At 31.4% G+C, this 13,860-nt stretch overlaps 1 protein-coding gene across 1 annotated transcript in view; it reads left to right on the top strand.

Annotated features, from left to right (window-relative positions):
* The window catches only part of LOC110018069 (ribosomal RNA-processing protein 8), a 36,693-nt gene that overhangs the window by 14,143 nt on the left and 8,690 nt on the right, over positions 1-13,860 (top strand). Inside the window, exons 4-5 of the mRNA XM_020715291.1 lie at positions 1,653-1,767; positions 1,913-2,007. Coding sequence (XP_020570950.1) covers positions 1,653-1,767; positions 1,913-2,007 — 210 coding nt within the window. The remainder of the gene's footprint in view (positions 1-1,652; positions 1,768-1,912; positions 2,008-13,860) is intronic.

Genomic DNA, 13,860 nt, shown 5'->3' with positions numbered 1-13,860 from the left:
TTCTATAAGTGGTAATTCACTATAGTGGTGAATGGAGAGAAAAAACATCATTTTGTCTATGGGGCCTCAGTTAGACAATAGCACTGTTGTCATCATGTTGTCATATTTGCAACTTAAATAACTAGACTTTTTGGCCATTTCGTTACCCTCTACTATTGCTTTGTAACTTATGATGCATTGGAATTTTGAGACATTTTTTGACGAATGGCGTTATCTCTTGAGACTTTGGCAAAGATGAAGATTCTTAGAATGCTGGTGTTTTCAACCAATGTGGAACTGAAATTAAATTTTGGAGATTAATTAGAACAGCGTACCACTCATGACCATGTCATTGATTTTTACTTAATAATATTATTGAAAGGAATGGAGATATTGATGCCGTATGCATTTAGAGTATGGAGTAAAAATTTTTAAAAAAAATCTCATGAGTATGTGATACAATAATGTCACGCACACTTAAAGGTAAATTTTATGAAAGGACATAATTTAATAATTAAGAATGGTGGTTAAATAGGGAAATGGCTTACTAGTTGATGTTGATTTTTGAGTTTATTTTCAGTGTAATGGAGCCATTCAATGCTATGAATAGTAAATTTCCTCGTAATTATTGTTCATTTTGAATGATTATTTCCTCCCAATTATTGTTCATTTTGAATGATAATCTGATGTTCATATTTGACTGTAACCACGTGAGGTTTCTATTTGAGTGTTTCAATATATGTGGGTTGTTTATTTATTTTTTTATTTTTTGGATGGCTAAAATGAATTTTCCGTAAGCTTGGTATTGGTTGTGCTTGTATCCAAAAGATGAGGATTCCACCAAATATTACATTTCTTAGTTCTATCGGTCGTTGTTTTTCTCCTAGACCTTTCTCTTATTATTTTACTATTTTTTTCTTTTAAAATTATCTGGTTGTACTAATGTACTCAAATCTAAAAACATACTTGAATTTTCACTCTATGGTGTTCTACTTGTGATTTACTAGGTAAAACTTATTTTATGAAAAAGTTCTTTGTTTGAGATAAATAATAACAAATTTCATGGTTGTTCTTTGTAATGAAAGCTGAATTTTATGTTTTATAATCAGTAGTTTGATTTATGGCGAATTTTAATCTTTTATTTGGCAACTTAACACCAATTTCAATAGACATTAACCTATGTCCTACATTGACTTGTCAAATCTATAGATTACACGGTCATGCACTTCTCTTGGTTTTCCATTTACTTTTGACTTGTGCTTCATTTGTTGTTTAAACTTTTTTATGTCTGCCGAACAAGCTCCTACTAGCCTCGTATAAGAGGTCTACGAACCAACTTTAACATTGGCAGTCTTTTTAGCGTACTTCTCATCCAAAACAAGAGTTTATGCAAACTACTACTCATAGACAGCAAATTAGTAATAGCCACCACCTGTTTTTTAGGAGTTGGTTCTATAGTTTCATTCTATAGTTTTTTTTTTTAAAGTTTCATTCTATAGTTGTTTCAATGGTTCTACCAAATTTTTGCAAGCCATCTTGGCCTAGTGGTTTAGAGCTTTGTCTTTGAACTAAGAAGTCCTAGGTTCAAGGCCTTGCATATGCGTTGAATCTACGTTTGTGCGTGTATGTAAAAAAAAAAAAGGTTCTGTCAAACTTATCTATTTAGTTCTTAGTACCATGCAGGATATCAAGAACAAATGTCAAGATGGCCTGAACAACCGGTTAACATTATCATTAAATGGCTCAAAAGTCATAGTTCTTCCTTAGTTGTTGCTGATTTTGGCTGCGGTAAGAGCAAGAAGATGCAGGTCTTGTTACACTTTCTATCATTCCATTTTAGTATGTAACGGAAAGGTTTCAGATGATCTACACTGAGGAAATCAAGTTAATTTTCTTCCATGATTCTCATGCTAATATTTTTCTTAATTTGTAGGGAATGCAAGCCTTGCGAGAACTGTGAACAATAAAGTTTTCTCTATTGATCTTGTCTCAACCGACCCATCAGTGATTGCTTGTGACATGTCTAATGTAAGTTTCTTTTATAATTCTCCTTTTAAAGGTTATTTTTGTGTTTTTCCATATTTGGGCAGGGCTGTGAAATTGGCTCGAAGATCGTAAATAGCTCAAAAATCGAATCGAAATTTGGTAGAAATCGGCTTGAAATATTTGAGCTAAGCTACGAGCCAAATAAAAAGTTCGAATTTATTTCAATCCGGTTTCGATCTAGCTATAGATTGGATTGGGATTAGATCGAAATTAAAAAGTAATTGAATTGCGAAGTCGGACAGTGGATCGCAATTAGTGATTCGTGAATACTGTAACCCATCCTATATTTCTATAGTTCTATTCGCTATTTCGCTTCCCCACTCCCCAGCGCCGCCCTAACTTTCACTCGTTCTCTCTCTCTCTCTTTCTTTACCTCTTCACCTAGTCCCCTAATAGCATAATTTTGGCCGTCTCTTCCTCTCTCTCGCTCTTTGCGACTCTGTTGACTGCCTCTTTCATAGTCGCATCTTGCTATGGTTGTGAACGAGCTGATTTCGAGCCAATCTAGAGGTGCTCGAAATTGGATCAAAATTTTTTAAATGGATCAAAACCGGCTCGTGGCTCGATTCATTTCGAATTCTATTCGATCCGGATCAAACTTGAACGATTTACGTGCTTTCGAGCCGGCTCGAGTGCCATTTTTGGCTTGTGAGCCGGATCGACCAGGCTCGAAAACCTGATCATGCCCATAATGAGCCAGCTTGAAAACTTCATCTGAACAAAATTATTTTTAATATTAAAACAAATAAAAAATGTAAAATATACAAAAAAAATAGAGATAAAATTATTTTTTTCATTGAAGAAGTCATCAAATTACAAATATGAAATAATGTGAGTTCGTAAACAAATATTATTCATACTTGTATTCATAACTCATAAATTTAAAATTACATGTTACAAATTTATAATTTACAATTAAAAATATCAAATATGAAAATTAAATATAAGATGAATTATCGTTGTATCCTCTATTCTTGATTCTTAAATCTTGACAGTTTTCATCCTCAAATATTACTTTAAAGCTGCACAAAAAAATATAAAAAAATTACTTAAAAGTTAGAAAGTGCTATAAGTACTTTAACATTTTGTATGAAATAATAAATATTCAAACGATTAAATAAAAACAGGGGTAGACTCATACCTTTGCTTTTCATATTTAGTTTCCATAAGGAAATTAATTAAATCCTGCATTTAACCAACTTAGAAAAAATATATGTACAAATACTATATCTAAACTATTTACTATTAACTTCAAGTGTTTGATTCCAACAATAATTCTACTAGAAACGTATTAATTTGATTGAAAAGGATGCAATTTAATGTAGAAAACAACGATTACTACAAAATAATATTTCATCATATGCATAAACTAACTCTGCAGCTACATGAGATATATTTAATGTAGATCAACTTCAGAATTATCAAATTAGAAATATAATTTTAAAATATATAATTAACAAATAAAAACTATTTGCTGCAACTATACATAAAAGAAACCTTACCATAATCAGAGCAAAAAGCAAATTTTAGGCGTTAGACATGTAAATACATCTGATTTGGCCAATTGGGTTAGACATGTAAATGCCCCTAAATAAGCCAAACCATCCATACAAAAATTAAAAAACATTATCAACAGGCATCAACATCTTTTGAGGCAAAGTTTAAACAAAGAATGTTTTTAAGAATATATCATAAAATTTAAGGGATTCACTGTTTGATTGAATTGAAATTTGGTTAGAAAAATATGTTCTTCTCTTATGTTCAATTCAACCAAATCACTGCCAAGTCATCCAAAATGTTGTAGTTGTAATCATCTCAAAAACAACTAGAACTAGTGATTATATTTTGATTTATGAATTGAATGAAAAGTAGATATATTTAATCTAAAAATATATATTTATCTGTGCAAGCAATTTAATGTAACAGGCATTGTATTGAGAGGATAAAAGAAATCATATACCATTTCTCTTATGGATGCTAGCCTTCACAGTGATGCAAACTCCTGAGATTACCAAATTGATAGATGAATAAATAAATATTTTTCCAAATAAATGCATTATATCTTCCCATTAAGCATTTCAAATAGAACTATATGAATAAATAGGAATTGAGTGGTATATATGTAAATGCACAACAACGTATCATACTTTAAGAAAAATATACCTTTACATTAAGCATTTCTTTGCCAAATTGCCAAGTAATAATAGAAAATGGCGAAGTAACTCCAACTGCAAAACTATGCCAAGCAATAATAAAAAACTGCAAAACAACTGCAACTGTGCGTTAAAGAAACATCTGGAGAGTGGGAACAACTATGACTTAAATAAAATTCAAAGCACTTAATCAAATATCTGTTAAGCACAAACCTTACTTTCAAAATTTTATAACATAAATTCTTTTTCAATATTATTCCTTTATTGACTGTCATTGCTAAAAATGTTCCACCCTGCAGAAAAATGCATTATTAGCACCCCAACTTTTGTATCTTCATATATTCATATACTCTCAAATCCAACACTTGAAAGGACTAACTAAAAGGTCCTTGAACTTTCATAAACACCCTTAACTAATCTAAAGAAGAAAATTAATGAAACTAAAAACAAAAATTTCACAAGCTAATGCATTCGAGAAAACTTAAGGTATAAGATTCACATCTGAGCTTAGAAAAATTTCCAGGCTAATGCAGCCAACTCCGTCCAAAGTTATTTGACAAGTTGGTTTGATTTGAAAATATGAATTTAACCCTTGTATTATTGTCTTAATGATTAATTGACACCACAACCAAAAAACTCAAAAATATAAAATAAACCAATATTATAGATAACCGGTTGAGTGCATGTGGTCGGGCTTACATCATTGCTCCACCAAAAAATACAATTGAATGAACAAAACATCTATCCATATCACCAATTAAGAAACAAGTGTAGCACCTAATCATTATCAACAATAAAAAAATATGAATGAGAGTAAAAAAACCATTTTAATACTCAATATCAATATTTGAACAATAGAGTTAAATGCTAAAATAGAAATAAGTGTCATATAATTATGATTGATCAATAATGAACATGGTACTTTCATAGGTAAATATCACACCCAATTCTATTACTATACGCAACAAGTGGAATGGGCAGTAATAATTATTTACAAAAATTACAATTTTATCAACTCATACAATCTTATATAATTGTAGGTGTAATCTATAATGAGCTAGCATAATTCAACATCATGCATAAAATAAGTTTGAATTATAAAATTTATTTTCCAATAAGACTGGGATTTCAACATGGCAACAACATATTGCATGACATCTAAAGAATTTTTCAATAGAGGCAATTTCAAATGTACCCCCAAATCTTGTCAATTCACAAAACTAACGCCCAATCATCTCCATTCATTAAATTATCATCTAAGTATAAAAAATTCATAACAAAGTTCCAATCCACATTTTTCATTTCATCAAATTTTTAATACCCTCATCAAGGCAAGAATAAATATATTCACTTGCTTTAGATTAGCTCATTTCACTCATTTGATTTCAGTGATAAGAAATTTAGCTAACTGATTTTGCGAATTTGATAAAATCTCGTCCCTTTGATGAACAGTGAATAATTTGACGCAACCTTAAACTTGCTTTCATATCCAAGCTGATGCGAGATAAAAGGGTTTATGTTTTCCGAGAGCAGATTTAGATTGAAATGTAAGAAATCACCAGAACAACATCAAATTCACTAACGCTAACTTCTAATTTAAACAATTATGTGCTACTTTAATGGATTATCAACAATACGATAATATGAAAACAAGAGAACAAAAAATAGTCTATATTGCCGGTCAAAACAAACCATAAAATTTAATCTATAACTCGTTGGGCATTAAAGTCCATTCAATGTTCTTAGAATGCTAAACTAAAATAGATAGATTTACTGTCTGATCAATCAAAGATCAATCATCACTTAGTTGGAATAACTTTATCAAACTTGAGATCCCACGCTTAAGCTTTTTGAAGCAGATACAGTTAAGTCCTCTTTCGCAAGAATATCAAACTGAAGTTGTAAAAGAAGATTACACATTCATGTAAATTTAAGAACATGCAAATGCTATACATTATAAGAAAATGTATAACAATGTATATTTTATCAAAGGTCTTTCAATGATTTGTATGTTGTTTTGATCCAATTATCATTGCACACCAAGACATCTAGTGTTTTATGTGAAATTGAGCTACTATAATGATTAAGCACACGACCTCCTGCACCAAATGCTGGCTTGGATGCAACAATTGTGATTGAAATTGTAAATATATCTTTTATCATCTTTGAAAGAGTTTTGCATTTCATGACAGATATTTACCACTTTAAAATATTAAACTCTGAATCAGAACATTTAACACAAGCTTCTTCTAAGTATGACTCGACGTCAGACTTTTGTGGAAGTAGAAGCCTAGTTGAATCTATGAAATCATATAATCCAACCAAATCATCAAGTAAATGATGACTGCCTTGTGTTATGATTGATGACCCAACTTGAGAGTTAGAGGTAGAGGTTTCACTAACTTCTTTACCCATATATTATATATCAACGACATGATAAGAATATATCTCAAAAAGTTTTTTTTTCACACTTTCTTTCTTTTCATTTAAAACATCAACGCCATAAATTTGAGGGAGGGTAGTAATAGTTGATAACAAACAATTTTATTCTAAAATCCAAAATACAAGCAATTGAGAATAACATAGAGCAGGCTGTCCAACACTTATCAAATTTTGACTTAATGATTGTTACAATGTTAGATATAAAATGAGTATCAGATAAACAATCTCTATCCAATATTTTTTAATTAGTATTAAATTTGAAAGAAGTTTATTTACTATAGGATAACTTGAACTCGAAAAAATCTCAGTTATTTGATGAAAAATATGAAGCAATTCTTTGATCTTACCAAACTGATTCCAATCATTCTCAGATGACAAGCATGCATAACTAAGATTTCACAAAACATATTCAGGAAAGACAGTTTTATAATAAAATGCAGAGTCTATCATTTTGTATGTAGAGTTCTAACGTGTTGACACATCACTGCACAGGCTTTGTTGTAGACAAAGTAATCTGCTTAGCAATCCTACCAAATTTCTGCAAGTGACTCGGAGAACGTTCTATAGATAGGATTGACTCTCTTACTAATTTCTTTCAACCCATCTTGCATCATCAAGTTTAAAATATGAGCGGCACAATAAACATGAAAAAATCTCACATAATGGGAAAACCAGACCTTCTAGTAAACAGTCTTTTCAAATTTCTAGCGGCCACGTCATTGGATGATGCATTATCCAAAGTAATGATGCTAACTTTATTATATAAACTTCATTGTAACAAACTTTTAGAAATTGCTTCGGATATCACGACCCCACTACATGGAGGATCTAAATCATTGGAACTAATTATCCTAGAATGTAGTTTCCAATCAAAAGTATTATAGTGCACAAAAAAATGTATATGGCCAACTGTTTGGCTTGATATCTAGCAATCACTAGTGAGTGAAACTCTCTCAACTAATTTCAAATGTTTTTTCAATTTATTTTTCTCGACACCATATACTTTCATGCACTCTTCTTTGATAACAAACCTTGAAAATTTTACGATATTTTGGATTCATTGATTTCATCAAAATTTTAAACTATAAATGCTCGAGTGTCATGAAGGGATATTCATGCACAATGATCATCTCAGCCACTAAATTTTGTATTCTATTATGTTCATATGCATATGAAACATATAAAGTAGAAATAGGTCAATTTCATCAATATCCTCGACAGTTTGGTCAAAAAGTGTTTGTTTTTTATTTCTGCCTTCAGCTTTATTATAGTGATTTGCCCTAAAATGTTTAGGGATTTGAGATGTGGTGCCAGCCTTTTGTTTCACATAAGCCTTCACACAATAATTGCATTTTCACTTCTTTATAATCTTTTTATTTTCTATCACTGATATTTCAGTGAAATGGTTCCATATCTCTAATTGTTGTATTTTACCTTTCTTATCATTATTTATAGCAATTTAATCCATACTTTCAGTAGGAGTTGGTGGTATATCATTATGAGGCTCACTTGTAGAACTATCGGATGTACTTTGAGATTGACTAGTCATTGCTTCTACAAAAATTTAGCACATTAAGCTAAGAAATAACCAATAAAGATTTCATAAATAAAACTCAATATATCCAAGAACCATAGAACATTATAACACAGAAAATGATCATGCATGGTGTAATCATTAGAACCATGGACATAACATATGCATATTGTAACAGATTTGTGTTTTATGCATAAAGATTTATGTGTTATGCATGTAAAAAAAAGGGTTTAGCTATTAATTACGTAAATACATGAGACATTTATGTGTTATGCATGTAAAAAAAAGGGTTTAGCGTAAATGCATGAAAATACATGAGACTTATATGGAATGTATGTAAATGCCTCTTAATAATTTTGATTCCACATGGTCTCATGTAGCCGACAAGCCTAGCTGGCTTCTTTCTTTGAGCAGATTACTAAACTAAAAAACATTAATAATAAGTTACATGTTAAATATATAAAGAAATGTTTGCATATGTACCACAAAATTTCTATGTAATTAGTCACATATTTAACACCTAAACTTTTATTTTTATATGCATACATGCCAACTTTATCTATGCAAATAGCCAACAAATATATCATAAATAAATCTCAATTTATTCAAGAACAATAAAACATTGTAACACATAAAATCATCATGCGTAGTGTAATCATTAACTATGCGCATAACATATGCATATTGTAACAAATTTAGGTGTTATGCATGTAAAAAAAAGTTTAGCTGTTAAATATGTAAATGCATAAGAACTATGTGAAATGTCTTTAAATACCCCTTGATATTTTTTATTCCAAATGGTCATATGTAGCCGACAATCCTAAGTAGCCTCTTCTTTGAGCAGATTACTCAACTACAAGATATAAATAACAAAATTTACGTGTTAAATATATAAGGAAATGTTTACATAAATACCACACAATACCTATGAGAAAGTGATCAACTTTTTGTCGTGACAAAGTGATTAATAGTTTGGAAGGGATGCTGCGTTTTTCTATCAACATTGTGTAGTTCTTAGCCACTGTGGTTTTTTTCTGTGTTTGATCAACTTTTTTTTTGTTTCTATTCACAGAATCACATTATGGTTTTTTCTGTCGTATGATGTGTAGTTCTTGCCTAAACATTAAGCATCTCGGACTATGGTTTGTTTCACTATTTGGTAGCCGGCTTTAAGCATGATTTATAGAGGATTTATGCTAAATCCTACTGAATGACTAAAGCGCCGTCTGTCAATCCTAGAGATTCTTAAATCCAATACTATTTTTTTTGTTTTATTAACTATATAAACCTTTTTCATGCATAGGTAAGTTGGCATCTGTTTTATTAACTATATAAACCTTTTTCATGCATATGTAAGTTGGCATATGTACAACAACAACAACAACAAAGCCTTAATCCCACTACGTGGGGTCAGCTACAAGAATCCTTTTTCTCCATTGCGTCCTATTTACTGTCATATTTTCTTTTAGCTCTAATAAATTAAGATCATTGTTTATATAATAAGCCCAATTCTTCTTAGGTCTACTTGCGCCTTTCTTAACATAAGTCAAATCTAAAACATCTACTCTTCTAATCGGATCATCTGATGGTCGACGTTTAATGTGACCAAACCATCCAAGATGACTTTCTCTAATTTTGTCAGTCACTGAAGCTACATCAACCCTATCACGGATATATTCATTTCACATTTTATCTGTGTAAAACCACTCATCCACCTAATCATTCTCATCTCGACAACACTTATATGCTTCTGTTTTAAAGGCCAACATTTAGCGCCATAGTGCATTGCAGATCTCACCATCCTCTTATAAAATTTTCTTTAAAGGCCAACATTTAGCGCCATAGAGCATTGCAGATCTCACCATCCTCTTATAAAATATTCCTTTCAGTCTAAGTGGTACTCTTCTATCACACAAAAGGCCTGAATCATTCCTCCACTTCAATCAACCAACTTGAATTCTACTATTAACATCTCCATCTATATCACCATCACTTTAAACAACAAACCCGAGGTATCTAAAGCATTCACATCTGTTAATAATTTGATCACCCAAAGTTACACATTTGTCACTAGAACTACTACTACTAAAGTTACATTTCATGTATTCAGCTTTAGTTCTACTTAAATAAAGGCCTTTAGGCTCCAAAGTAGACCTCCATAATTCAAGTTTTTTCTGGTTTTTTCTCTCGTCTTATCCACGAGAAGGATATCATCAGCAAAAAACATACACCTAGGTACATCCTCCTGTAAATGTCAAGTAAGACCATCCATAACTAAAGCAAAAAGATATGGGCTTAAAGCCGATCCCTGATGTCATCCATATTAAGCTTACACCAAGTTGGCATATATGCATATAAAAATTAAAGTTTAGGTGTTAGATATGTAATTAATACATAGGAATTGTGTGGTATGTGTGTAAATATTTTCTTCTATATTTAACATGTAAATTTGCTATTCATGTCTTTTAGTTTAGTAATCTGCTCAAAGAAGTGTTGCTTCAAAAATTTTAATGCCTTTAGTCTTATTTGAACAATTTTTGGTGGATGATTATTAACTTTAGAAGCATCATGATCAGTTTGAGAATCCTCTAATTGAGAAATATGTTTATTACAAAAATTACATAATTATTAACAACGGCGGATCTTGGGAGGGGCAAAACTCTTAATGCATAACATGATATTACATAGTTATTAAAAATCTAGGGGGCAATCAGTTTTAAGGTGGGGTAAAATTTTTTAAGTATAACGCAATATTAAATAGTTATTTAAAATCTTGGATAACTTTGCCCTCCTCGGTCACTGTCCATAACAAATTAAATACAAGGTGGAGTGACAATCACATTGATAACTTTGCCAACTAGATGATATAGTTATAACCGTCTTCAAAGTGGTGTACGTAAAAGCACATTTCAAAGTATGCTTTAGGAACAAGGCAAAGTGATGTGCTAGCCAAAGTGCATTGTTTGTCAATGAAGCGCAAGCGTGCAACAAAATTAGTGTGTTGCACCACTTCATCACATGATGTAGTGGTGATATAAGCTCGGTTGTTACTCAAGGCAAAATCCCAATTTATGTTTCTTTGTTTGTTTCAATAACTACTAGATTAACTAAGCAGTTATTTATTCTTTTTCTCACTATTTCTTGTAGTTAGTGAATCGTTGCTCTTATCAGTTGTTTATTCTCTCATTCTTAAGCTAGCGACTTAGTGATTCTTTTCTTCACGCTAACTCGATTGCTAGTTTATATATATTTTTCACTCGTTCTTATTGTTGGTACTTGTAGGTTTTCACTCAACCTCACTCTCAATAATATTTTTTGATGTCTCATTTTCACACTATTTATCACTTCATACTGCCTCAATTACTTAGGCTGCATTTTGGGTTGCGGTGCAGGGCTTCACCACACTTCTAGGCATTTGGTAAAACTGCATTGTCTGCTTTTTCAAGAAATTGTAGTGGGAAGCTGTGTTTTGCAATATAGCCAAGCTAAGTGTTGTGGTTGTCAGAAAGCTGTGATCCGACTTTTTGAAAATAAAATAAATCTGTAATAGTCACCACATTTTTTTGAACAATAATTTCTTTTGCATCAACTTCACGGTTCTTTCTTCAAACAACTGCAGCTGTCCAAAACAAATCATTAGTCTATAACCATCACTCAATCTCACAAGTATTTGCTCTATTTTTAGATATTTTTATTTGGCTTCATTATTTATATTGTTTATATCTTAGATTTTATTATTATTTCAAATAGCTATAAATTTCTATTTTTGCAATTTATTGTTATATTTGCTAGAAAGTATTTTTTTTAATGTGGTTTAGTTTGATTATTTCGATAACTATTATGTGCACAAAATATATGTGTATGTGATATATAGCTCATGATAACTAGGAAAAATTGATTTGCTTTGCTAAACAATGAACCCTTGAACATCACATTGAGCTTAGCACTTTCAAAACATTGCTTTATAACTTTTAGTATTTCGGGTGATTGCATAGCTTCCCTAGAGGGTCAATAAGTCTGAAGGTAGATTTTATCATGAAGGTTTTTAGTATTATTTTCCTTGGAGTGAAGTGCTAAAATATTCCCTTAATTATTTAATTATTTTCCTTGGAGTGAAGTGCTAAAATATTCCCCTCGGTCATTTTAGTCATTTTAGTATTATTGAGCTTAGCACTTTGATTTTATCTGAAGGTAGTTTTTATCATGTGGTCATTTTAGTCTCGGTGTCTGTAGAAGTGTCAAATTTGTCCCCAAATTATTTAAATTGAGGCTTTAATTATCGCTCATGATGACTATTTCAACCCCAATTTAAAAAGTTTGGGAACTAAATTGGTACTTTTATAGACTCTGGGACTAATTTGGCCCCATGTAAAAAGTTAGGGGACTATTTTAGCACTTTACTCATTTTATCTGAGAGAAGAAAGTACTTTCTTTTCTCTATGCCAAGAAAATGTATTGTGCATCCCAAATCTTTTATTGATAAATATCTTCTATAAATATTATTTTATTTCAATAATTTTAATTATATTACTCCTAGTCAGAAGAATGTCATCAACATATACAAGCAAAATCATTGTGTCAATGGTAGAATTTTGATTAAAGATAGAGTGATTAGTAGTATTACTTTACAATCCAATATAAACGAAGTCCTTCTAAAATTGTCTAACTAGGCTTAAGGATTTTCTTTTGTCATATGTTGCTTTACACAAATTACATATTTTGTTCTTACCATTAACGACATATATAGGAGAACAACCTAAATGAGATTCCTGTTGAGAAAAGCATTGTGAATATAGATTCGATGGTTAAGAGAAAAATTCGAACAAAATTAAGTTAGGCTACTTAAAAAATTGTCTCGAAGTTGTCAATGTCATAAATTTAAGTATATTTTTGCTATCAATCGAGTTGTGTATCGTATAATTGAGCTATTAGAATGGATCTTAATTGTGAATACCTATCGATATCAAATAAATTTAGGGTCTGTTTGGGGCAGCTGTAGCTTATCTAGCTTATGCTAAACTATATATCTGTTGCTGATCCTGATAAATCGTTTGTCTGTTTGGTTTGTGCGTTTGAAAAACAACTGATTTGCAGCTGTTTCTGGATAAATGATTATTCTGCCCCTGAACTGAATAAGTTATTAAACTGTTTGATTTATGCGGTTTGAGAACAACTGATTTACAACTGTTTGTGGAAAAATGACCATTTCGACCACGCGCACTGGAGCTGTTTGCAACAGTAATATAATAGGAACACATTTAATATACTAAAATCCAAAAAATACTACATTACAGTTTAAAGAAAGAAAGATAAGCTTCTCACTCAAGGGAGACTATCTACAAACCTATTAAAAAACAAAAAATATAACAAAATTACAACTAAAATTATGATAATATTTTTTTTAAAATGTAGAAGGGGCATGTCTAAAGCAACGTTCTTTGGTTGAGATGTCGTCGAACCCCGAGCAATGTTGTCCGGTTGGGATATTGTCTAGCCCCGATCGCTATGGGCAGTGGAATAGGCTGGAATGTCTGCCCACCTGAAGAACTGACACTTGTCCAGACTGTTTGCCTATCGTGGGCACCTGTAGAATCGTCGGTCGTAGCTATGTGGCTGGTGCAATGTGAGCAACACAGTAGGCAGTCCACAGCGGCAAAGCAGTAGCCCGAAGTTCCCTAAAAACTTTGAGCTCATTTTTTTCTATAA

The sequence above is a fragment of the Phalaenopsis equestris genome, unplaced genomic scaffold (assembly GCF_001263595.1).
Source record: "Phalaenopsis equestris unplaced genomic scaffold, ASM126359v1 Scaffold000002, whole genome shotgun sequence".
Taxonomy (NCBI): Eukaryota; Viridiplantae; Streptophyta; class Magnoliopsida; order Asparagales; family Orchidaceae; genus Phalaenopsis; species Phalaenopsis equestris.
This window is presented reverse-complemented; position numbering and strand designations above follow the sequence as displayed.